Source organism: Coffea eugenioides, chromosome 2 (assembly GCF_003713205.1).
Source record: "Coffea eugenioides isolate CCC68of chromosome 2, Ceug_1.0, whole genome shotgun sequence".
In the NCBI taxonomy this organism is placed as follows: domain Eukaryota; kingdom Viridiplantae; phylum Streptophyta; class Magnoliopsida; order Gentianales; family Rubiaceae; genus Coffea; species Coffea eugenioides.
Window position 1 is genome coordinate 18,264,092 of NC_040036.1, and position 24,064 is coordinate 18,288,155.

A 24,064-nucleotide genomic window follows, 5' to 3' on the forward strand; every position below is an offset into this window, starting at 1 on the left:
TTCCATTTCTTTCCATTTTTTCTTTTGTTTTCTTCACACTTAAAACTCAAACGCAAAAAAAAAAATTAAGTTTTTATTATTTTCTCTTCTTTTCTCTCCATTTATAAACTTAAGTCTCGTCTTAATTGGAGGAAGAAGGGAATACTGATAGTATTAGTCGTGTAACATCTCAAATTACAATTTTTTTTTCATCTACGACTTTTGTTTTATAATTTTTCTTTCATAAAATGAACATGGTAGCAGAATTTAAGTGCATATTTGCAAAATCAATTAGCAACTTGGCCAACATGCTTATAATTGTTTCCATCATGATTCATGAGCCGAAAGTTTTCTTTAAAAAAAATATATATGAGCAGCATATAACACATCTAACCGCATCATTTTTTTTTTTTTTGGCATTTTCATGAACAAATTAATATGGTAAATTTAGGATGACATTAGATTTGGTTTTTTCTGTTTAAGGTAAGCAAGCCTAAATACGAATATATCCTGTAATTCTTTTAAAGTGAATTTAGGATTACATTAGTTTGACTCTTGGGTTGTTAACCCATGCAATCCCTATTACTATAAAAGAAATTTTTAAAAAAAAAAGGGAAAAAAAAAGTGTCGTGCCTTTTCTCCCTCCCTCGTCATCTCTTTTCTCTCCCAAATCAATGATCATCAGAAAGGCCCAATGTCTCCGGATGATTTGTTGTGGCATTTTCATATGGGGGTTTTCCCGTGAGTTGAATTCGAATTAGAGTATATGACAAAAAAATAAAAGTTAGGAGACAAATCTTCCGGTTTTGATTTTCTTTTTCTTGTGCAAAATTATGTTGGTTGATAAGAAAGACACGCAATTCATAAAAAAAAAACATACATCACAAATTTATTTTTAAATTATTTATTTATTTCAAATACATCACATAATTAAAAAAAAAAGTGCTATATTTTTTTCCCAAGTAATGGGTATCCAAACACCTCGGTCTATTTCAAATCTATCAAAATGTTGCAAACCTACTATTTGGTGCATGAAGATGGCTTACCTAAGGGGTTGATTTGGTACCACGAAAGGGGCAAAGAGGAGGGGATTTACTTTTTTTTTTTTTTTTTTTTTGGTCGAAACGATAGATGTCATATAACCTAATCTAGCCTAGTCTAAGGGGAAGGGGAGGGGGTTCGATGTGAGTACAGACTCCATCGATGAAGGTCAATTAAGACCGCCACAAATTGTGGCAAATTTGTGGGAGGCAGGGATTGAACCCCTGACCTCCAGCATCACCTTTAATGGTGATGACCACTGGACCAAATGGCCAGTGGCGAGGGGATTTACCAATTGCGTCGTTGTTTTTTTTTTTAATTTTTATTTTGTGCCAATAACGATTGTGTCTTAAATCTTTTACTACCATATTAAGATAGAGTGTGTAATATGATTATTACAATTTTAAGAAAAACACAAGACTAGTAACTTTTGAATTTTAATATCACATTTTGATACACTAGTACCTTATTTAAAGGATGCCTTTAATGACAACTATCCATGCGTATAGATTAACGGCATGAATTAAGTGAAATGGAAGTATGCAGACCACGACGGAGCACGTTGAGCCCATCACACTACTCCTCCTGACTAATTTGTGAGAAAAAGTTTGCTGGTCATCAACAATTTTTCATATTGGACCGACTGATTTGGCATTTGGCTAGTCCAAGGCACCGTTTGGATCGAAGGAAAAGGGAAGGAAAGGAGAGGACTCTAATGATAAAGAAAAGAAAGGAGAGTAGAGGAGACCCGGATGTATCCATTATGTTTAGATTATAGAAAGAAAGGAAAGGAAATTATCGCACGTAAGTTACATTTTTATCCATAATTTGCAAGTCTAATTTGTATTACATAATACGTTTTTCAAGAAATTTTAAAATTTTGATTGATCTTGGTGTCCTTTCCCTCTATTTCCATCCACTTTTGGACGGAAAAACATATTAACAAAAGATAACGAAATTTTATCCCTCCCTTTACCTCCCAATCCTTTTCTTTCCTTCCTCGAAAACCAATCTAAACATCAAAAATCTTGTTTCTCCATTTCCTTTCCCACTCATTCCCTCAAAACTAACAGTGCCTAAGTGTTGTAGTACAACAACTCTAAGCAAAAGAAAAACTAATAGAATAATATGGGCTATATTTCACTGGTAATGTTACCATTTGCTGTTATAAAAACTCTGATAATTCAATCGAGAATTGAGAAATTGAGAATCCAATTTTAAAACCATTAGTAAATTGTTTTATCAAAATTCAAAAAAAAATTATAAACTATTTTATCAAAATTGAAAAATGAGTTATTTCCTATTTTACTGTCTTTTTATAAATCTGCACTGAATTTTTGAAATAATTTTTTTACCAAAATTATGGATTTTTTTATGAAATTTGAACAACCCTAATTAGACTAGAATTGGAGGGTTTATGTTTACAAACTAATATTGTTAGCACTTTTTTGTATTATGATGCATGTGAGATAATAAAAAATATTGGGTAAACTGCATGGAAGTCATCAAAGTTTATAAAAGTCTTGTTTCGCCCATTCAAACATTTTTTTTTTCATCAAATAGTCCATCGAATTCTTAATCTGATTCATATCATCCATTCTGTTAGGGCAAGCTGCGAAAACTAACGGAACTTATGCACCTGAATGGACATTTCTGTCATTTGCCTGTTGCGGTATTTTGTACTCCATATATTGTTAGTGTTGGGTTTGATAGTCGATCTATACAAGACAGGATTGCTTCATTTGTTAAAAGATGATGCAAAGCAGAAATAGCTCATTTGCTAACAGACATTCTCCGAAGCGGCAATAAAGTTTTGATCAAAAACCACAAATATATGCTCTAAATCAGACGGACTTTTATTTCATCGAACAATTTGTCTGCCACAAAATATAATAAAACTACTGGATTCATTTCGTCGAATGCCTTCAAGGCAACATTTCCCATTTCATCTAGCTGTCCTATATACCATCGAAAAGGCCACGGTCTTATCTAACCAAAACTATTAAATTTCATCAAGCTGTGAAAGAGAAAGATAGCCCGTAACCAATTTTTTTTTTTTTCAATCGTCATTCCTACTCCTACTCTATCTTAATCTAATTAAAAAAAGCTTAACTGAACCTACGAGGGATCGATGAGGACAGAACCACCACGTTAGCCCCCGACCAATTGACTCCTCAAAAACAAACTGGACACAAGGAACACTCGTGTTCCCAGTTCCTACAATTATAATCCACAACATTATTATTCTTTCCTATGTTTTAATAGGTCAGAACTTTTTCAGCGAGCTTTTGGGCTTTCCTCTGAAATCTGTCAACATTTCGGCCATGTTTCTCAATTTTGTCTTTTAACATTTCCCAGTTTATTTAACCAGTGAGCTTTGGCTACCAAAAGGGGACTAATTAGTTCGGGAGTTTGCATCCCATTTGTAGCAAAAAAAATTTAAATGAAATATCAAAACACCTCTTTAGTCTAATGATGTCTGTATATCCTTTTTGAATTATAAATCGAGGATTCGTGTATCCTCTTTAGGCTGTAAGCCGGGGGATTTGAACTCCACCTGTAAGTCGGGGGTTCATATACCCTCTTTGAACAATATGTTGGGGATTTGTATACCCTCTTTGAACTCTGTAAATTGGAGGTTCAAATCCCACCTGCAATGAAGAAAATCCAAAGGAGATAATAGAGTATCCATTTGGTCTAGTCAATTTTGTATACCTGCTAACTCCTTACATAGTTTCTTTAGATTCCTCCTCCCTATAGAATAAGTTAGCTTAGGTTATAGAAATATTACAGCAAAAAATAATAATAATAATAATAATTTCCCGATTTATAACTCTTTACACAGTTTCTTTAGATTTCTCCTCCCCCTAAAATAGGTTATATTAGGTTAGAGAAATGTTATTGTTACTGTAAAAAAAAATCCCTGATTTATTTATTTTTCTTACTAGCCCGGCAATATTTTCTTCCAACTCATTCACACATTTCCTCATCAATCAATCTTCCATATTTGCATCCTTCATTTTGCAATTTTACGAAAAAACAAAATGAATTTCAAACTAATATTAATGTATTTGGATAGTTGATTTTTTGAAATAAATATTGTAATGTTTTTTTTAATATGATACATGTAAGGTAAAAATACTTGAAAGTACTACTCACATCACATCAGCAATTGGAAAGATTTCAAAGGTGTCTTGACATTTTGTAATTTGTACAAAACTCTAATTATAATAGTAGAATTGTAGGATTGAGTGATGGATTCTTTAACTGGCTGGAATGGATAATCGACTAGAGCAAAAGGATTTGGGTAATGTCCATTCAAGAAGTGGCGTGACTTTCATGTGCACAAGTTCTGTCCGTTTTCACGGCATTAACAAAATGGCTATATGATTCATTTTAAGACTTGGGTGGGCCAGTTAATGGAAAAAAAAAAAAAAATTTAGTGGGTGAAATGAAAACTTTTTAAAAATTTGATGACATCTAGCTCACTTTATCCAAAAATATTTACAAATATAATAGGATAAATTATCTTTCATCCCCCTATAGTTTGGTGTATTTCCACATAAGCCCCCTACGATTTAAAAAATATATATATATATATATAATTCCCTCATAATTTGGGTTAATGCATCACCCTTAGTTTTTCCGTTAAAACTAATGATCAATAGTAAAAAATTAAAATCAAACTAATAAATTAACAAATTTACCCTTTCATTATTTTTGTTTTTCCACCAAACATAAAAAAGAAGAAATTGAAATAAAAAATATATAAATAAGAACTAGAAAATACCATTAAAATTTTGGTTTAAAAAACCTATAATGATATTTGTAATTAAAAGGATTTGGTATTTTTTGTTTCTTATTTATTTGTTTTATACGTCCATTCCATCTTTTTTGTTTCTTATTTATTTATTTTTTATTTCCTTTCTATCTCTTTTGTGTTTGGAGAAAATTAAGATTTTGCAGGCAAAAGTTCTCAAGACCACCTATTCTCTTCCTAAAAAAAAGAGAAAGAGAGAAAGAAAAGAAAAAAAGAAAAAAAAGTAGTGAAACGGAAAATATATCAATTTATTAGTTTCATTTTGATTTTTTACTATTGAACATTAATTTTAATTGAAAAAAAAAACTAACAGTGACAATCTAACCCAAACCATAAGGGGGTTAAGTTATGAATACATAAGCAGATAAAAAATACATATGTTGAGTTACCAAAGAAGTAATAACACCTAAAGAAACTAGAGTAAGGCTTAATTGAAAATGAAGCAAATTATTGATTGTATCATAAATACCCTTATGCTCATGTTCTAATCGTCCCCCAGGAGGAATATGTGCATCTAAAAGGTATTTTATACTATGCCCAATCCCGAAATTAGTTTTATACATATGACCAATAACAAACAAAAAATAAATGTAATAGCTAAATGATGATGGACAATATCAGTCAGCCATAAACGTTGTGTTTGCAGATGAAATCCCTCGAGAAGCATTAGAATAGCAATTCCTGCTCCTTTGGAGTTCCCAAATAATCCTTGAAGATGTGGTAATACATCTAAGAAATTCCATCAAACATATTCATCTCTGAGTCTGGATCTAGGAACAGCGACATGTACTAAATGCTCTATCCAAGCCAAGGAACTTACGCTGAAGAGTCCTGACAAATAGTTATTCAGATGAGATTTGGCATATTTGAACCATGCAACACTTGGTTTCCATTTCGATTGTAAGTGTAACCAACTTGCTATTATAGTTATATATAAATTTTTAAATTATAAGAGACTTATGTAGTAAAGTACCTAAATTATAGAAGAGTGATTAAAAATTTATTCAAGATAATAAGATAGTCAAAAAATATATTTATGATTTTTAAAAAAAATAATAATTCGCAATCCAAACAATCGCACGTCAATTTCACACTGAAGATATGAACAATAATTAACACAGGTGTACAAGGCAAAAGAAATGTCTGTATAAATTGGTAGTAAAACTTTGGATCAGAAAAAGAGGTCCAAAATTAGAAACAGGAAAAGGACGCGCAAAATTCATGACTTTGCTTTTACGCTTTGACAGCTAGAGTCACAGTGCCCACGCAGGCCCGCGCGCCCTGTACTGTACTGGTGAATGGTGAAGAGACAGTAGTAGTAATGACTAATGCCCGTAGCCGTATGAAAAAGACAAACTAACTGATCTGATGACCAAATCTACCCTCCAAACGAAATATCCAACTCCCACCCTCCTTTACCATTCTCATTCTCATCCTCATCTAATACTACTAACTAAAAGCCGCACAGGACAAACACAGTAATGTCAATTCACATTTTTACGTGACCAAATTACCCCCAAAGAAATCCATCAAACTTCATCGACACCCCCGTCCGGTCCCTCAGTCTCGGTCTTTCTGTCCTTGACTTACTGAGAGCCCCAGATCATGCGGTCAAAGAAAAGTCACACGTTACACCCCAACCGTCGGATTTCCTCGAAACTTGCAAGCCGTCGCTTTGAGCGTCCCCACAAAATAATACTCGTCGATTTCCGATACTAATTTTAGGATGACGTGGCACTACCTTTCATGCTTATCGAATTCTTTAAAGCATAAATAACGAGCCCACGAGAAAAAGCCCATCCGACGACTGAGAGAGAGAGTGAATGAGAGGGAGCTGAAAAGATCCAGAGAGAGAGAGAGAGAGAGAGAGAGAGAGTTTTTGTCTGTGTGTGTGAGTGTAGGGTTTCCTTTGATCGGTTGGTGGTGGGTTTGAAGGAAGAAAATGGCTGCTGAAGAGGGTGGTGAGCAGAGGCAAACCGAGAGGGCAAAGGGCCATGTCAAGTGGTTCAATGACCAGAAAGGTTTTGGATTCATCACTCCTACTGACGGCGGCGAAGATTTGTTCGTCCATCACTCTGGGATTAAGGCCGGCGGTGGCGGGTTTCGCAGTCTGGGCGAGGGTGAAGCCGTCGAGTTTGAGGTGGAGCAAGGTGGTGATGGCCGTACCAAGGCCGTCGATGTCACTGGCCCAGATGGGGGACCTGTTCAGGGAGGAAGCCGCGGCGGCGGCGGAGGAGGTGGCTACAACGGAGGCGGTGGTGGCAGGAGCCGCGGTGGAGGGGGATACGGCGGCGGCGGAGGCGGGTACGGCGGCGGTGGTGGTGGGTACGGCGGCGGTGGAGGGGGGTACGGCGGCGGTGGAGGTTACGGAGGAAGCGGAGGAGGTGGGTGTTTCAAGTGCGGTGAGTCTGGGCATCTTGCTAGGGACTGCTACCAGGGTGGCGGCGGTGGGGGTAGGTATGGCGGTGGGGGAAGCGGCTGCTTCAAATGCGGGGAAGATGGACATTTTGCCCGAGAATGCCCTAACAGTAATCGTTGAGCTGGCTTCAACCTCAACCTGGAGGGTTTTATTTTCAGAAAGTGTTTATTCGCATTTGAAATCCCTCTTCTGCTTTTGGGTTCTTTGATTTCACTGTCTCTGTTTTCTATTGTACTTTTTGTTTTATTTGGGGGTTGGCTTAAGGTTTTTAAAGGCTTTGATCTGGTGAACCACACGGTACTAAATGCGAATGTTATTTTGTGGTGGGTTATTTTTGTGATTAAGTGGTCACCTGCATCAAGTAGTAGCAGTAGAAGACGCAGTACTAGTTTCTCTCTACCAGTTTGTTAGGTTTTCAAGGAAAAAAAATGTTAAATCAAATCTATGCTCTTAGCACTGCAGCAGCTGCTGCTTTCGGGCGGAATATTTTCATTACCTTTACAAGTGATTGAATCCCTGGTGATTTAAACTTTGTTGCAAAATGCATTAGATGCAGCGGCTCCGGATAGTTAGTCTTTCAACTCTTGATGAATGAATATGATATATACTACTAGCTCTGTTTTGCAATTTGGTTGTTTTGCCACTTACGCCTGATGTTTGTTTCGTTTCGGCTCTAGCTCAGTGCTGTTTGTTTTCTTACCTCTGAAAACGATTCGTAGATTTGACTGTTTGCCCCGCAAGATTCGAAATTACTGTACTATACATCCTCTGTGATTTGTATGGATAACACACGGATCTCTACTCTTGGAGGTCGAAATGACGAAATCTCTTCAACAGGGCCCGGTCTTTGCTTGCTCTTTAATCAAATTAATACTACTGTTGGGTTTCAGTGGAGAAGAAGCTCAGGAAAATTGGGGAGTATAAACAACGGTAGAACTGTGTGTTTTCGATGAATAATTTCTAAAATGACCCACACCACAAGGCATTTTGGGAGTTCTTGACATTATAAGACCGCGATTTGTTAGTTCTCTGCATGTTCTTCTTGCCTTCCAATTCTGGGTATGTTCAACTTAAACCTTCCAAGTTAAATAATGGAGAGTATTACTTGCTGTTTTGCTGATGAGAGCGGACTTACACGAAGAGGTTTGCGGACATTAATGAGAGCAAATCTGAAGAAGACACCATAGATCAGCCCAGTTCAGACACTGGGGTAACTCTTTTTTTTTTTTTTTAAAGGTGGGGTACGTGTAGTGTATTACCATCTTACTATCAAAGCATATCGAATTGAAAAATTAAGAGTACATAGCAAATTTCGTCCCCATATATTTTCACTCGTGTTGACTTAGTTATTAACTTTTATTTCCAGTCGGCTCTAATTAAGGACTTTCGCGACTGCGCCACTATTTAAAACTAATTTGGTTTCTAATCGACCAATGAAATAAAGGTATTTTAGGAACGTTATCTATAGAGTTGTAATAAAATCAAGTAAATTGTGTAAAAAAAATTACAAGATTAAACTTTACAAAAGTTTTATCTGACTATTTTTTACATAATTTAAAAGTTCTATCTAATGGTTTTTTACATGATTTATTTGTTTTATTACAGTTCCGTAAGTAATGTTTCCATAATATTTTCGTTTAGTTAGTCAATTAGAAGTCAAATCGATTTCAGGTAGTGATGTCGTCGCAGAGTTCCTTAATTGGAACTGTAAAATAAATTCAAGTATTAAATTAGTTAGAAATAAAAGTTAGAGACTAAATCAATATTAGAAAAACATTTAGGGACCAACTTTGCCATTTTTCCAAAAATTAACTTGGAAGGACCTGAGTTATCAATAAAAAGGGGCCGAAAACAAAAGTGAAAGATCCAGACCGTCTAATGTGGACCGGTCAAGAGAAGTCCAAATAGGCAAATAGTAGAATGGGATGAGATGGGTAAGAGGAATATTGATGTAATGTTATGTGATATATATGAAATAAAAAAATAATAAAAAATATAAAAAATGTTGAAAAAAATGTTTATAATATAAGTACATAATTTTGTTACAAATAATTGCTATCTAAACACATTCAAAAAAGTGTGTTGGAGAATATGTTTGTCAATGTTTAATATTTTTTTCTTCTCACAATTCAATTGCGTCCGGCATTTTTTTGTCGCCTGGGTTCCGCGTGCATTACTTAGGCTCCGTTTGATAACACTGAATCTGAATTCTAAATACTGAAATAATTAATTTGTTGAATTTTAAGCACTGAAAAGAGATATATGAATGTCTGAATCTTAATACTGAATCTATTTATATTGTTTGATAAATATTCATAACTTAATGCTTAATAAGCTAAATTGTACAATTTTGCCCTTCTATCTTTTAAACACATTAAAAAAAGTGTGTTGGAGAATATGTTTGTCAATGTTTAATAATTTTTTCTTCTCACAATTCAATTGCGTCCGGCATTTTTTTGTCGCCTGAGTTCCGCGTGCATTACTTAGTGAGTTTTGCTGTTTAGCAAAAGAGGAATTCAGTCTTTACCTTAGCATGCAGAGCCAGCCAACAAAGTAGAAATTCATGTGACTTGCCTAAAGCTGATAAAAGACGGTTGGTCTTGGAAAATTGCGTCAAAAGTTTATAATCACTAGTATAAATACCCGTGCTACGCACAGTAGATTACATTTTTGAAAAAAATTACAATTTATAGAGGAATTTAAAAATAGTAAAACGTTATAATTACGGGCACATGAAAGTATATTTAAAAAAATGAAACTTTGTAACAATAATTCAATATATGATAAAAACATCTCCATTATTTATAAACTATCACTTTGATGAAGGTTGGATCCTGAAAAAAAAATAGAAATCTATATCATAAATTGAGCGACATAAGGGTCCAATTAAATATAATTGAATATTTAATTTGATAAATAAATGAAATACTTACAAACATTTTGCCTTCGATTTGATAATCTTCTACGAATGCGTGAACATTCTTCACACTAATCAACTCTGAGTACGAACGCCAGTATTGGGGGTTTAATTAATTCTGTTGATTTTTGTGGAGTTCGTACTATAAATGAGAATGCACGATTTTTGCATGAATTAATGTGTTGGTCGAACAATGCACCTCCATTTTCCTGACAATTAAAAGCATACATAATTCAAAATTATCTTTTGTTTTAGACAGTTTGTAAATAATATTGTATAAAAATATATACATATAAATAATGTATACCTTTGTTTTTAAATCTCTAAGATAAAAAGCATCATAACGAAACATGAATCGTGCATGCCTATCTTGAAGACCGAGGTATAGATTACCACTGAAATTTCTAACTTCTATGTTAACATTGTATCTGTTAAGAAGAATTGTGATGTATGATGTAAAAAATTATATTAAAATTCAAAATATATGAAAATAATTACCTGACAATAGTGTCGACTACATCATTACAATAGATACACACCATTTTTGCATAATGAGATTGACATAATTGTCCACAATTTTTGCATAATTCATGGAACATATTGTCTATGTTGATACTTTGAATGTAAGCAAGTATCTGAAAATATTTAATCTAAAACAATCCAAAGAATGTATAGATTACAATATTAATTCGAAACTACATGTAGATACTTGTTCATTACTTAATTAATTAAGAGGAATTGTACCATAGGTATAACTGCATATTCGGATATCCATATTCTCTTAGCATTTGATATCAATAATGCTTGGGACATTATAAAACTGCATGACCGCAACCACGTCACTAATTTCTGAGCACATTTATCATTCTCAAACCTGCAAATTTTTCAAATATATATTCGCAAGAGTATGAAATATTATTAATAATTTAATATTTTGGTATTTGTAAAACTAACCAACTGTGTAGGTATTGAGCAAAATCCAAGTAGTAATTAACATACAATTTGATTGCTCGAATAGTATAAAGTGACGGTCCTGCACAATGTGCTATATTTATTGATAAACTATAAAAATTAAATAAAATAAATTGAAAATAAATTGAATTACCTTTATGGGAATCAGTAGTGGCATGACGACCATCTGACACGCGTGGGCTAATAAGGATACCAACAGCAAGTGGAAAGAGATCTTGCTCAATCTTATCATGGAATTGGATTGGAAGAGGTTTAATTGTAGTGGGAAGATGTGTGAGGAGAGTTAGTTGGAATTAACTTCTTGAATGAGGGAACGTGGGAGTGTTTAGTTGGAGTTAACTTCTTGTTTGAGCAAAACGTGGGGATGTAATGTGCCCATGATGTTTTTTACAAAATAAATTAAATGTAAAATGCTATAAAAATAGAGTTGAGAGTGGGAAGGATTGTAAAAGCTTGTTGCTAAAAATCCCTTCTCAAATTTATATAGATATAGATTTTCAGATTTTGTAAAAATATATATGGAGAAGTAACAACCAAATTTTATCACCGCATAACAATTTTTAGCTAAAAGAAAAGGCTAACCAATTTCTTGCCTTTTTGTTGTTTCGGACACTACCTCTTTCATGCCAAGACTATTAAGTTGAAGGAAGCCTTTGATCCAATGGGATGTAATGTAATGTCTACCACAAGTCTGATTGTTGATTCAAGCACCGAGAAATCTTTACTTCTTCGTTATGAAAGATAAACTTATTGGACGTCTTAACCGTTTAATTAGTCTACCTACCATTAACTGCATCCGGGCTAACATCATAGAACAACCAAATATTGCTTCAATTTTCTTTGTTCTAATCTGCCTTGTTTTCCTGTTGAAGGACCTAATCAATTCAGCTGTGACGCGAAACTATTCGATCAAAGCATCAAAATGACTACAACGAAGGTGGAAATTGCTAAGAATGATTTAAAATCTGCAAAACTTTGAGCATTAACTAGCATACCATTTTTCTTACACTACTACATATTTCAGGTACAAACAAATCAAGCATCAACTAATCTAACGACCATTTTGGAAAAGGAAAATTGACTGGATCCCAGAGGTTGAGGGTGTAGGATGCTAAATTCTCTTGCCAGCCCCATATCTGTATATGGTCTGCTGCAAGGTTGCCAGATTAATGGAGTGCAACTAAAGCTAGCTAACATCTTAGCACGACAATTGAGTGACACCGTCTCAACTCCTTTGACACGACAATTTTGCTAGTCCCAGGCTCTTGAATTTCACAGCTGCTCAAGGCTTGCGAATGATGTGGTGTGGGAGAGTTAGATTTCCGGGGGGAGGAGGTAGAGGAGCGGTGGCGTTCATGACAGGCGGTGGTGGAAACTGTTGAGGGGGACACTGGTAGCACTTGGTGAAGAGTCCAAAGGTGTCAATTTGGTGGATGAAGTTAACCATGCTTGCCCACCCACCGAATCCGAACCCGACGATGAGGACCCACACAACCACGAAGATGTTAATCACATATGCCCCGATCCATCTTCCCACAAATTTCGGTGGTTGCTCTACTGCATTCTGTGTCACAAACATTATTATATTTCAAATTCAATTCATGAGCCGCATTGTTTAAGTTGGTCAACCGCTTTACACAATTATCAATTAGGACATCCAAAGACATCGTCCAATGGATCGATCCCATGAATTTTGCTCAACAAATTTTATATGTCTTGCTACCAGGACAGAGGAACTCTACAACTATCTTTTAGTCGTGCATGGTAAAATATAATGTTCACGAGGATTAAGGGGAGGCGGAAAGGAAAGTAGGAGCAAACAATAACGATGATGATGATGAGGAGGGTACCTCGCGGGCAGCTGCAGATTTGAAGGTGAAAATGTGAGCGAGGGCAGGGATAATGTAGACGGTGAAGCTAACGAGAAGAGATCCAACAGTGGAGTTGATAGGACCAAAGAAAGGGAAGACGATGGCCAAGAACCAAATGGGGATGACCACCGGCAATCTTGCTGCGGCACGCTTGCACAGGCTCTTGCATTCGTGCATGCCGATTGCCTTTTCCCACACGAAATACAAGGGCGTGCATGCAAATCCAAATGTTATGAACTGCACGAAAATGCATCACAGAAATCATCAGAAACATAAACTCATGGATCTCTCTCTCTCTCTCTTTTTTTATGGCGAACTCATGAAAAGCCAATTTGCGATCAAAGTTTTTTATTTTTTTTTAAATGTTGAATAAAATATTAGTAGTAGTCATTAATCTGGAACAGTAAAGTAGTGGTGGCCTGCCTGATGAATGAGCATGAGGATTACAGCCATGTCCCTAAAGGGCGATCTGGGGAGGAGGGCGAATGCATTAGAGTGATTCAGAAGCATATCACCAAATGCCCAATACACTGCTGCCGCGGATGGAAGCGTCAGTGTCAATACGTACAGGGTTGCCAGCAAGTATATGGCTTTGAATTTCTGTGGCTTCCACATGGCGTGCATGATTTCTCTGTTCACAATTATCAAATCCAAAGTAAATCTATTAAACTCTGAAATTTATTCCATAAGTTAAATTGTTAAGTCGCTCAAGCTTTTGGATTATGTTGTAGTATTAGTTAGACGACGGCTAAATACGTTATATCCGGGACGTTATCAATTAAACTTGGCAACACACATGAAGGCCCCTCGTCGAAATTGCAGCAGCAGCAATTTGCACGAGTCTGGAAACGAAAATGGTTGTTGTTTTTTGGAAAGGGAGCATATCCTAGATACTGAAATGAGTACTAAACAAAGTAAAAGGATCGGAGAAACTGAAAAAGGGTTTGGCTTTTCTTTTTAAACTTGAAAAGGTGCCAAAAGAGTTCCCAAGGCTGAGGAGGCATACGATTCTTTTCTGAGCTCGCATGCTTGACAAGGCAATTTCACAATTCTGAAAAAAGACCCTCCTCTGCTGTCATATAGAATCTTATGAATCATATGATTCATCCACGATGTCGATGTTATTGGCTGTAAAAAGAAAAACAAAAAATTCCCACCATAAACCCAAAAAAAAAAAAAGATAAAATGAAAAGAAAAGGGTTTTCGAAAACGATGGATCATTGTCCCTTGTATGTAATTTATGCAGCAGGTGGCGTTGGTCTTCTTTAGGGAAGCGAATTCGAAGTCTTTGTCATAAGCTTCCCCAAAAAAAAAGTCTTTGTCATAAGATAACAAGGTCAGATGACGTCGAAGTCCGCAAGGATGGGTCATTTTCGAGATGACGTTTTACCAGTAGGTCCAGTACCACTACTGCTGCTGCTGCTGCTAGTCTTTATTTTCTAGCAACTAGCAAGTGGAGTGGTAATTTATTCGTCTCTCTTAGGAGGAGCAGATCTTAATAATATATTAATATGAATTTTGACTTTTTAAAATTTTTTTATATTACTCAGTTAATAGTTATTGGATCTTAACGAAACAAAAAAGAACTAAAACATGATATTTATGTAGGAGAAATAGCAATATAATAAAAAGTGAAACAGAAAATGGCATAGAGTGTGAGACAGAAGATCCGTTGACAATTTATTCCTCTCTCTTAGGAGGAGGGGATCTTAATAATATTAATAGGGGAAAAAAAGTTCGACGCCATCTTTTCAATGACACTTTTAAAATTACGTCAAGTATTTAATTAATTTAAATTATTATATGATATTTAGTTTTAGTTCTTTCAAAATCAAATCTTCGTACCTCGGCTTCTAATTTCAAGTGTCCAATTAATTTTAATTCGGCACCACTTAACGACTCCTTCATCTTTTGATTTCAAGTGTGACCGAAGATTTGATTCCGAAAGAAAGGCGGGTAATAACGTAAAAGACGGAATATACAATTGTAATAGAACTTTGTCTTACACAGTAACTGCATGTCCTCCGAATGTATAGAGAATGTTTGTGGCCCCTGTGAAGTACAGCACCAGCTTGCTTGGGCCCGAATGTTTCACCCCCTCTACCTGTAATTAATTACGCAAGCCCACATTCAACTCATTACTCTTTCACTTAACAATACCACACAGATTCTGTTTTTAAATAAACTATTAAGATTTTTTAAAAAAATAAAATAAAATTTTCCACCAAAGTTTTAGATATGAAGTCTAGGCTTCGGTATTGTGTGACACCAAATATCAATTCCCTATTTATACCATACTGAAACGTAAGAGTAAGAGGCTAAAATGTGAGTGCGAATATTAATAATTCTTTATTTCATTTTTCTACTTCCTCTATCGTGCCATGAAAATGAAGAGAGACACAATTAACAATGCACGTACCTGGCCGTGGAGTAGTGAAGCAACGGCGAGGTACCAAGCTGTATAAGTGGTCATTAACAGTCCCAGGAAAGACCAGATTCGGTAGTTGTGGAAAGAAGGTATGAAGACGGTAGTGGCGCAGCAAGCTCCAAAGATGTAAGTCCAAGTTCTCTTGTCCAGATTGTCATTAATGTAGTATATATTGCTGCAGGGAGGGTCAGATCAGATAGTGAGAGTGATTAGCTGGCTGAGTATTTAAATCCTCGACACTTAAATTTTGCATTATTAGATAGATAGGTACAAACAAACAAACAATTAAAACCTTGCACAAGCGATGAGCTGAATCACGGATCCAAACAGAAGAAACGTGCAGTTAAACGCCAAACCCACGTTCCTCCAATGTTTCCCCAGCAACCCATCAAGAACTTCGAACCACTGCAATCAATGTACGTAATTAGGCACTCCCTTTCCTGTTTATACATGTACATGTACAATCCGGGAAGCCCAGAAAAGTCATGTGAAATCGCGCAATTAGTAGTAAGTACTATATACTACCTGAATGACGTGATTTCTGAAATCAACTTTCTCTCTTTCCTTTCTGGTTCGGTACTCAATATACAGAATGCTGATGAGATAAGCCGTCCAACTTCCCATCAGACCGTAGAAGAGCTGGAAGAGGATCCCAGACATCATTCCCAGCTGGGAAAATGAGTATGGCAACGTCAGTAGTACCTGGGCCACCTATTGAATTCACAAACAAAATAAACAAGATTCGTAATTAGCAATCAAGGCACTAGCAGGCATTGGAAGAAACTCCTGCAGGTGCATTATAGTAGTATATGGTATCAAAAGAACGTCTCTGCTGGAAAATCATTCAAATGTTATTTGAGTAGTCTGATCGATCGTAAATTAATGAGGCTCGACTTTTTTACTTTCAGCTCCAAAAAATGGAATCATAACATCACATATTCTAGATCAAAACAAATAATGAAAGACAAGGTGAAGCGCATAATACCTGATTGGAAGCACAGCTGAACCAAGCATCATAAACTGAGCCACCGTGCCAGAACAGCTTGGAAATCTTGGCCTTGACGTCCGCGGGCTTGCCTTCCGTCTCCATCTCTACATAATTTCCTACAATTACGGTCTCCACCGCCTTGTCCGTCGCCATTCTGCAATATCAAGCTGATCTTGTGCTCGCTCTTGCAGAAGTACTAACAGTACGTACTTTGGCTAGTTATATCTCGTGATGCAGAAGTAATGCTAGCATGAGTCAATAAATGAAGCAGCTGGCTAGAATCCAGAGAATGGGTAGGGATAATTAAAAGGGCACGCTATTGTTTTCCGGACATGGATAGAGTCGTAACAATCTATGCGGTATATTTATAAGTAGAAAAGAGTATTTAGTAAGGGGCCAAAGACGGGCAGGCCGGACAAAGAAGGGCTTGGTGCCTGGGACTGGGACTGGGAGGGAGGGGAGAGAGAGGGTTGGGGCCTTGGAGGGTGGGAAAGACTCTGGCTGAAAGGTATAATAGAGAGAGCGATTTCGGGAAGTGCATAGCTTAAATCCGCTTTTTTAGAGCTTCCCGTTTGTTTGTGGGGTTTTGACGAACAACCACCGGTTTTCGAGCTCAAATCCCTTGTTTCTTTGATTTTTTTTTTTTTTTGCAACACAGAGGTATCTGGATCTTCGGACTGGTAATACCTAATGATCCAACTAATCCTCTGCGGGTTGGGAGAGGCTGCCCAATTTTTTCACCGATCGCTTTACCCGGAATTCGAACCTTCGCGAAGGTACTCCCCCAACTGAGGTACTACCACCAGCTCTAGCTCCGGGGGCTCTTTGATTAAACCTTTTATTTCTTGCTAGTACTATGTAAACTAATAATTTTTTTATATTGTCTTCTAAATAACCTCATCCCTCTTCTTCACGGTTTTTTTCGCTTCCAACTATCAAATTCAAGATTTGAACTCTAAGCTCCAAGGCGAAACTCCTAGAATTTTAAGAGCCAGCCATTCTTTAGCGAGTATAACCTAATAATTTAATTAAACATCATTGATTTTTTTTAAAAACAAATAATTATAGGAGCGTGAGTGGCTTGTCCGCACGAGTGCGCTCTCTCGACTTCCGCGACAAATTATAACAAAATACAGTACTGTCACTCTACTAGTATTGCTAAAATTTTCAATGACAAATATTAATATATTCGCATTCCACATTTTTATAATGATGCTTTTATTATATAATTTTTATTTATTAGATAGTATAATAAAAAAGGGTAGTGAGAGTTGTGATATCGAAAGTTGGACTGCAAAAAACATTTTCCCCTCGCAATACCTCTGGACTTTGACGGTTTGACCACCGATTCAGATTGACAGTCACAGCATCGAAAATAATAGAAATTTAAATCCCACCAGCTACCTAATTTCGGTATACAGATGATTATTTATCTCAAACCCGGACGTGACTGATAGCCCCACTAGAAGAGGTTTGTGAATAATTCCCTCAAGAGACGAGATATGCTGTGTATGCGTATCCCCTCCAACTTTGCTGTTTGACTGCTGCATAGATGTTAGGTGGTTTGCTGGAGACGAGTAGTAACAAAGTTCAGAACAAGCTAATTAAGTAGTAAATTTTTTTTTTTTTTAAAAAGGAATACACTTTTGTTTCAGTTTTACAAATTTATGAAGAGCAACAATAGTTTTTCTAAATTTTAAATGAATGTATCAAATTTGACACATGAATAATGTGGTAGGTGCTGTTTTCCACCCTCAAGTTCATGCGTGGAATTCATATTTGCTGGGATGACTGAAAAAGGAGAACGAAAAAGTATATTTATCTAAACCTTTTGTGGATAACTGCTCGAGACATTATTGTAAGAATGTAGTCTCATGAATTTGGTTCGTTGAAATCAGTGGATTCTCTTTTTATTTTTTATAATATATATTGGATGCGTGATACGTGTTTTCATTTATTAAATAGAGACATGATCATTTAAATTTTGATTAATTTTAATCCTTATTAATATATGAATGGGCGTGTCATGCATCCAAATGTACATTATAGAAAATGGAGAGACAATTCAACGGGATGGAGCCAAGTTCGTAGTGTCATTACCACGTGCAAGATAAAGCATTGCAAGCTTCATATGCATCTGTTTATCCATCCAAAATATAAACTGCACGGTATCTTATCGGCTAAATTTTTTTTTTTTTTTTTGGTTAGTAGGGCAAGATAATTACTAATTACAATTGCATAAACCATCGTTTACATTTTTTATTTATCATGTACAGTGTCCATTTAGCTGGTCCCTCGATCATTTAATATATTTTTTCCCAATTTTGATTTTGTTGACAAAAAACCCAACTTTGATTTGTTGTTGACAGAAGTGTGATGAGTCTTGGTTTTATGACCGAGAAAAAAGGTTAAAGAAAGAGATCGAGAAAGCAACGGTGCTGAAATAGACTTGGGAGTTGACAGGGGGGGCAAACCCATAAAAAGGGAAAAATATATATATGGTAAGGAGTGAGAGGCAGGAATTATAACGAAGTAGACCGCATCATTGCAGCCAAACGGGCGTGGTCGCTTTTACAAGTGAAAGAAAGCTGCTTTTATCACATGGCAAAGGAGAATTTCCCTGTGGCTGTGGACTCGAGAATCCATCCGGAGCCCAAAGGAGAACCAAAAAAAAAAAACTCTTCGGCTCACATGGACTTGCATTTCGTGGATATATGGACGTTTTGATTTGAGAGCTCCCCTTCTCTAAGACAATTAATTATTTAGTGTACAAGTCTGAGAGTCATACGATAAAGCATGTGCCTTTATGCTTGGCAGGCATCACATTTTTTCCTTGATAATCATTTCTGATATGTTCTTCCAGCTACTTTACCTGCTTGCATTTATATACATATATTTTTTTTTTTCAGTTAGTACATTTCCCTCTTTGGCAGTTGTACTTCATCGTCGAGACTCCCTTTCCTTAAACTGCACCTCCTCCAGACACCCTGTCATCTTCTTCTTCTTCTTCTTTTTGTTTAATTTTTTTTAATTAAGGAAGGATGGAATTTAAGAAGTAGGGAGTCGATAGGCAGTTCAGAATCCAAAATCTCTACGTTGTTGTTATTTATTTCAATTTGTGGTCTTGCAAAAACGAAAAAGAAAAAGTCTCTTTATCATTCTTAGCCAACAGTTTCACCTATGTGTACACTTAGCATTATTGAAATCAGGAAGCATTTACCAAACAAAAAAAAAAAAAAGGAAGGAAGCAAATATGAGAGACAATTGAATTAATTTGTTCCGTAGATATATAAGGAGATTGATTACTAATAAAATATGCTAACCCTTGCATTAGCTATATTGCTCGAAATTGTTCATTAAGAAGTCGTAAAAATTTTGGCACTTAATTATTTTTTCATTTACATGGAATCCTCAGTGTCACTTTTCAGTGGCAACTCAGTATCACATCTATATTTATACCAAGTGTTTTATATATTTATGGAACTTGTCATGTGTTATTTATTTAATTTTCTTTTACCCTCACGTGATAAGTGGGATTCGCACTGAATTTGGCACGAGTCAGCAGCTGAGAGCATCCCAAATGTTTTTCATTAGCTAGGTTGGACAATTGTGATGAAGGTCACTCATTCAATGGCTAAAACAAAAAGCTAAAGCCACTTCACTAACTATTTCGCGCAAGAAAGACAAAAGTCGAAAATCCAATGGCTGTATTATATAGTACATGTTTTCGATCTCATCAAAGTCTCTTTCCCACCCCTCATTCCATAAAGCTATTTTATTTTGAATTGGCAGTTTTCCATCCACTTGAATTTCAATAAGCAGCAGCCTAGACCGAGAGTGATCATTGATCATGCTTAACGTAATGATGAGAAAACATGATGAGTTTTGTTTTCAATAAATATCAGGATGGAGGATAGACTACAGAGAAGCAGCATGGAAATCATTTTCGCGAATAAGGTGAAGCCCGCCGGGCAAACCCCCTTAAAAAGCTTAAGCATTGCTCTGGTGCGGTGCAACACATTCATGGCAAATGTCGTTGGAGAAGACGTCCGCTCCCTTGTCCTGTCATGCTTTCCTGTGACTGGGACCGCAACATTCCCTGAGAACCTTGTCCCCTTTGACTACCTCCCCTTATGATGCAGTCCACAACCAGCACAACATATTTCTTGCTCCATTCCTGTCATTCATGTATGTTTTTAATTTATCTGATCGATGTCCTAAAATAAAAATAATTGTTTCAAAATTAATACATATTTTTCAATATTATTATTTGAAAAAGTAAGTTTTTAAAATCCCAATATACATCAATCAAGATAATATTTTAAATTCAAAGGATACATATGTAAATTCATCAATGTCACCTCATCTGAACATAATAATTATCATGTCTCCATAAAAAATTGGATTCTCAAAAAACGACTCTACTACTTTATATTTGTTCATTTTCAGAAGCTCTCGTGCTGCAATTGCTATGCATCCATGATCCGTGCATGCTCCCCCCTTAAATTGAGATTGAGGCCAAAAAGAGAAAAAAAGATTTTGATTGCAGTAGACTAGCTATGTGAAATTATTAATTAGATGATCGACTGGATGCCATTCATTGCCGGACACAAAAAAAAAAAAAAAAAAAAAACCTCCCATTGGTGGCTGAAGTTTCTAAACAATAGTAATTCTTTAGGCAGAACCTGTCAGGCATGTTTGAAGTTTGGAGCAATTCCGATGAATGGTTATCTGCAATTTACGTACCGGATGATGGTTTAGATGTCTGGACACGATATTGATTTTGGCATTTGTGCATGTAGAATTCAGTACAACTGATCTCTAGTATAATTACTTGTTGAGTCTCTTGAATTTATTTTCAACAGATTAAATACTTTAGCACGTCCTAATACCTGCGTGAATATGTGACCAATTGGTCTAAGAGATCGATTGGTCTGCCTCTATGAATAACTGAGTACCACACACACACTCTCTCTCTCTCTCGACAAATGGCTGTGATGACACCCTCGTCTCAAGTTGAAACGGAGTTTCATGCATGCAAGCTAATTAGTAGTAGTTTTCAGGGTAGAGATCGAATTGAAAGATTTTTACGTATCGGAAACCAGAAAAACGAACTAACGCCTTTGTATAAAAATTAGCTTTAGGATTTTGTGTTTACAGCTAACTGCTACGGCCAGCACAGTGAGATCAATTAATGGGGGATCGGTGAGATTTATAAGTAGTGTCTCCAAGAAGAGCTAATTCGGGGATTACGAGACAGAAAAGCTAAACTCGGTCCGGAATGTTGATTCCTGATGCTAGATTTGGTGCAGTTAAAGGCACAATGTCTTCCTTAAACATTCCGATAAAAAGGGGTAGCGCTATGAGAATGTTGAGTGGCAATCGCCAAAATTAAACAGCCAAACGACCGACCAAATAATCCAGCTAGCGTGTGCCTTCAAAAGGATTGGGAACTACGGATGCTGGCTGGTGGTGATCCATGATGATCTATAATGATTCACCCAAATTAGTGCTAATTAAGTAACTAAAGGTGGGGGTTGGGGCGAAAATGTTACCACCATTGACGGCTGGCTTTGTAGCTTTGTAATAAAATCCGGGCTCTTAACGACAGAAATTAGATTTAGGAAGAGGCTAAATCCACATCCCTGCATACTTACCCAATCCACATCTCATGCACTCGTTGAATGACAATGCCCGAGTTCAACAAAAAAAAAAAATAACAATGCCCTCATTTGTTAAGTTTAACGTTAACACTATATAATGTGATAGGATAACATGATAAGTATATTATAGTAGTAGATAACTCCTCTCCCGCCGCTAAATTTAGCTTTTCATAGGATGCTCTAAGACAAATAAAACTTCAGTGATAGATTTGGTGAGAGGAGTACCGGAGGACAGCAGTAGTTTACTAATGTTGGAAATGATTAAAGCTTTTCGGGGGTCCGTCTGCATCCTGACTATCTCCTTTTTCGTTGATTCGCTGCCCTTTTCTTCTTCTTCTGAATTAAAGACCACTTTGACGTTCAATTCATAATATCCATGTCCCTCAGGGGGAGGTGGAGGGGAGTGGTCTCATCAAATTTTCCTTCTCAACTGAGTGTCCACCACGTAGGCAAGCAAACATGCATTAGATTTCTGATTGTATGGTACAAAGTAACACGAAGCAGCAAGGTCAAATCCTCCACCAAGATCCTTTTGCTCTGCCTTTGCTTTGCTGCTGCTACCTCCTCCTAAAGAATCTGTGTCATTATTATATACTGCAGTATAGTGGAGTGGAAGTGGTGGAAGTCATATGTAGGTTTGTTGTAACGCGAGACATCAGCGTGAATTCTCTTTCCGGTCGCAGGCCATACTGAAAATTAGGCACCCCAAAAGACTGGGGGCGGCCATAATTCATTGTTTTCATTGCTGGGGAACAGCATCACTCCAAGCTACTTATTTCTGTCCTCTGGGACATTGAAATCACGTACCACATCTGCTTTAATTGTGTGTGTGTGTGTGTGTTATTCATGTTCTCGCAAGGGAAAACAATAATAACGTTCTGATTAGAATTGCTTTGCCCTTTCCCTTTCATTGCTACTTCACTCGGAACACATGGCAAATACTCCTAATAATGGTTTTTTTTGTTTACTTTCAGGCATCACAACAAGTTCCTGTATTTGCAGACTGCAAAACTGCAGATCATTTCTTCGGTAGCAAGGACTAGTTCTACAGAATTGGGCCTACATATTTGTTGCCCAACTCCAGAACAAACTGCTCCACAGGCCTATAAAACTCAGAGTATGGTTATCTTCTTTGATTACTTTTTAGAGTAAATTTTATATATTATTGCAGAATATGTCTTCTTTTTGTGACATAATGAATGTGTCTTTCATAGGGCTGGTTACTTTCGATATTTTTGCTCTGAATTTAACGCTTTCAGCACCAGCCAGTCTTGTACTATAATCCAATGATTCAATTACTTGGGACAAAATAATGAAATGAGTCAGTGTTAAGATTTTTTTTTTATATAAATGAATGAAGTAATCCAAAATTCTCGTTGAAGTAAATGTTTTCAATTAATTATGCAGCTTACAACATTTTCCGATTCAGATAGCAATCTTTCAGTTGCATAACATGTCTATAGTTTATTTAAGGTCCGGCGCGCTCATCCCTGAAAGTAATACCAGTACACTCGCCTTTCCTTCAAGACTGCACTAAAGGTCACTGACTAACTCCTCCGTTGTTAGGTTTGCAAATTAGCACTTTGGAGGGAGCGCAGGTCAAATTCAGGAAGTAGCAGCCAAAATCCAACTAAATGATCTACTATACTATAATCATGAATTGGATGATCAACGAATGAGTAGTCCAAATCCAATAAAATGCCTTGTAGTCATGAATTGACTAATTGACCACTAGGAGAAATAAGTGTTTGTGTGAGTATGGGGTTTTTTTTCGCAAAAATATATTTACTTTATTTTTATTTTGTTAACATATTTTTCAATCATTATCTTTTTTATTTTTTTTATCTCATATACATAACATCAAAAAAATATTATATTTATTTTATTACAAAAAATTATTTCAAATAATTTACAATTCAAACACACTCTCACCACTTAGTGATAAAAATGGTATTGATGCATTGAC

General features: G+C 36.2%; 2 protein-coding genes across 2 annotated transcripts; one reads left to right on the forward strand and one right to left on the reverse strand.

Moving 5' to 3' along the window:
* Positions 1-6,668: 6,668 nt before the first annotated feature.
* On the forward strand, positions 6,669-7,743 carry LOC113762712 (glycine-rich protein 2). The gene has a single exon (XM_027306275.1). It carries the CDS (start codon positions 6,783-6,785, stop codon positions 7,377-7,379), a length of 597 nt encoding a protein of 198 aa, XP_027162076.1. The 5' UTR covers positions 6,669-6,782; the 3' UTR covers positions 7,380-7,743.
* A 4,422-nt stretch (positions 7,744-12,165) lies between these two features.
* LOC113763252 (auxin transporter-like protein 2) lies at positions 12,166-16,812 on the reverse strand. Its single transcript, XM_027307008.1, has 8 exons — positions 16,433-16,812; positions 15,973-16,158; positions 15,740-15,852; positions 15,439-15,622; positions 15,026-15,123; positions 13,443-13,650; positions 12,999-13,256; positions 12,166-12,712 (listed from the first exon to the last, which is right to left on the reverse strand). Exons 1-8 carry the CDS (start codon positions 16,586-16,588, stop codon positions 12,431-12,433), a joined length of 1,485 nt encoding a protein of 494 aa, XP_027162809.1. The 5' UTR covers positions 16,589-16,812; the 3' UTR covers positions 12,166-12,430.
* Between the last annotated feature and the right edge of the window lie 7,252 nt (positions 16,813-24,064).

Coding starts and splice junctions, on each gene's coding strand:
- LOC113762712 (XM_027306275.1), top strand. CDS start 6,783: ATGGCTGCTGAAGAGGGTGGTGAGCAGAGGCAAACCGAGAGGGCAAAG.
- LOC113763252 (XM_027307008.1), bottom strand. CDS start 16,588: ATGGCGACGGACAAGGCGGTGGAGACCGTAATTGTAGGAAATTATGTA. Junction 15,853..15,972: donor TCAGAAATCACGTCATTCAG/GTAGTATATAGT, acceptor CATTGATTGCAG/TGGTTCGAAGTTCTTGATGG. Junction 12,713..12,998: donor AATCTGCAGCTGCCCGCGAG/GTACCCTCCTCA, acceptor TTTGTGACACAG/AATGCAGTAGAGCAACCACC.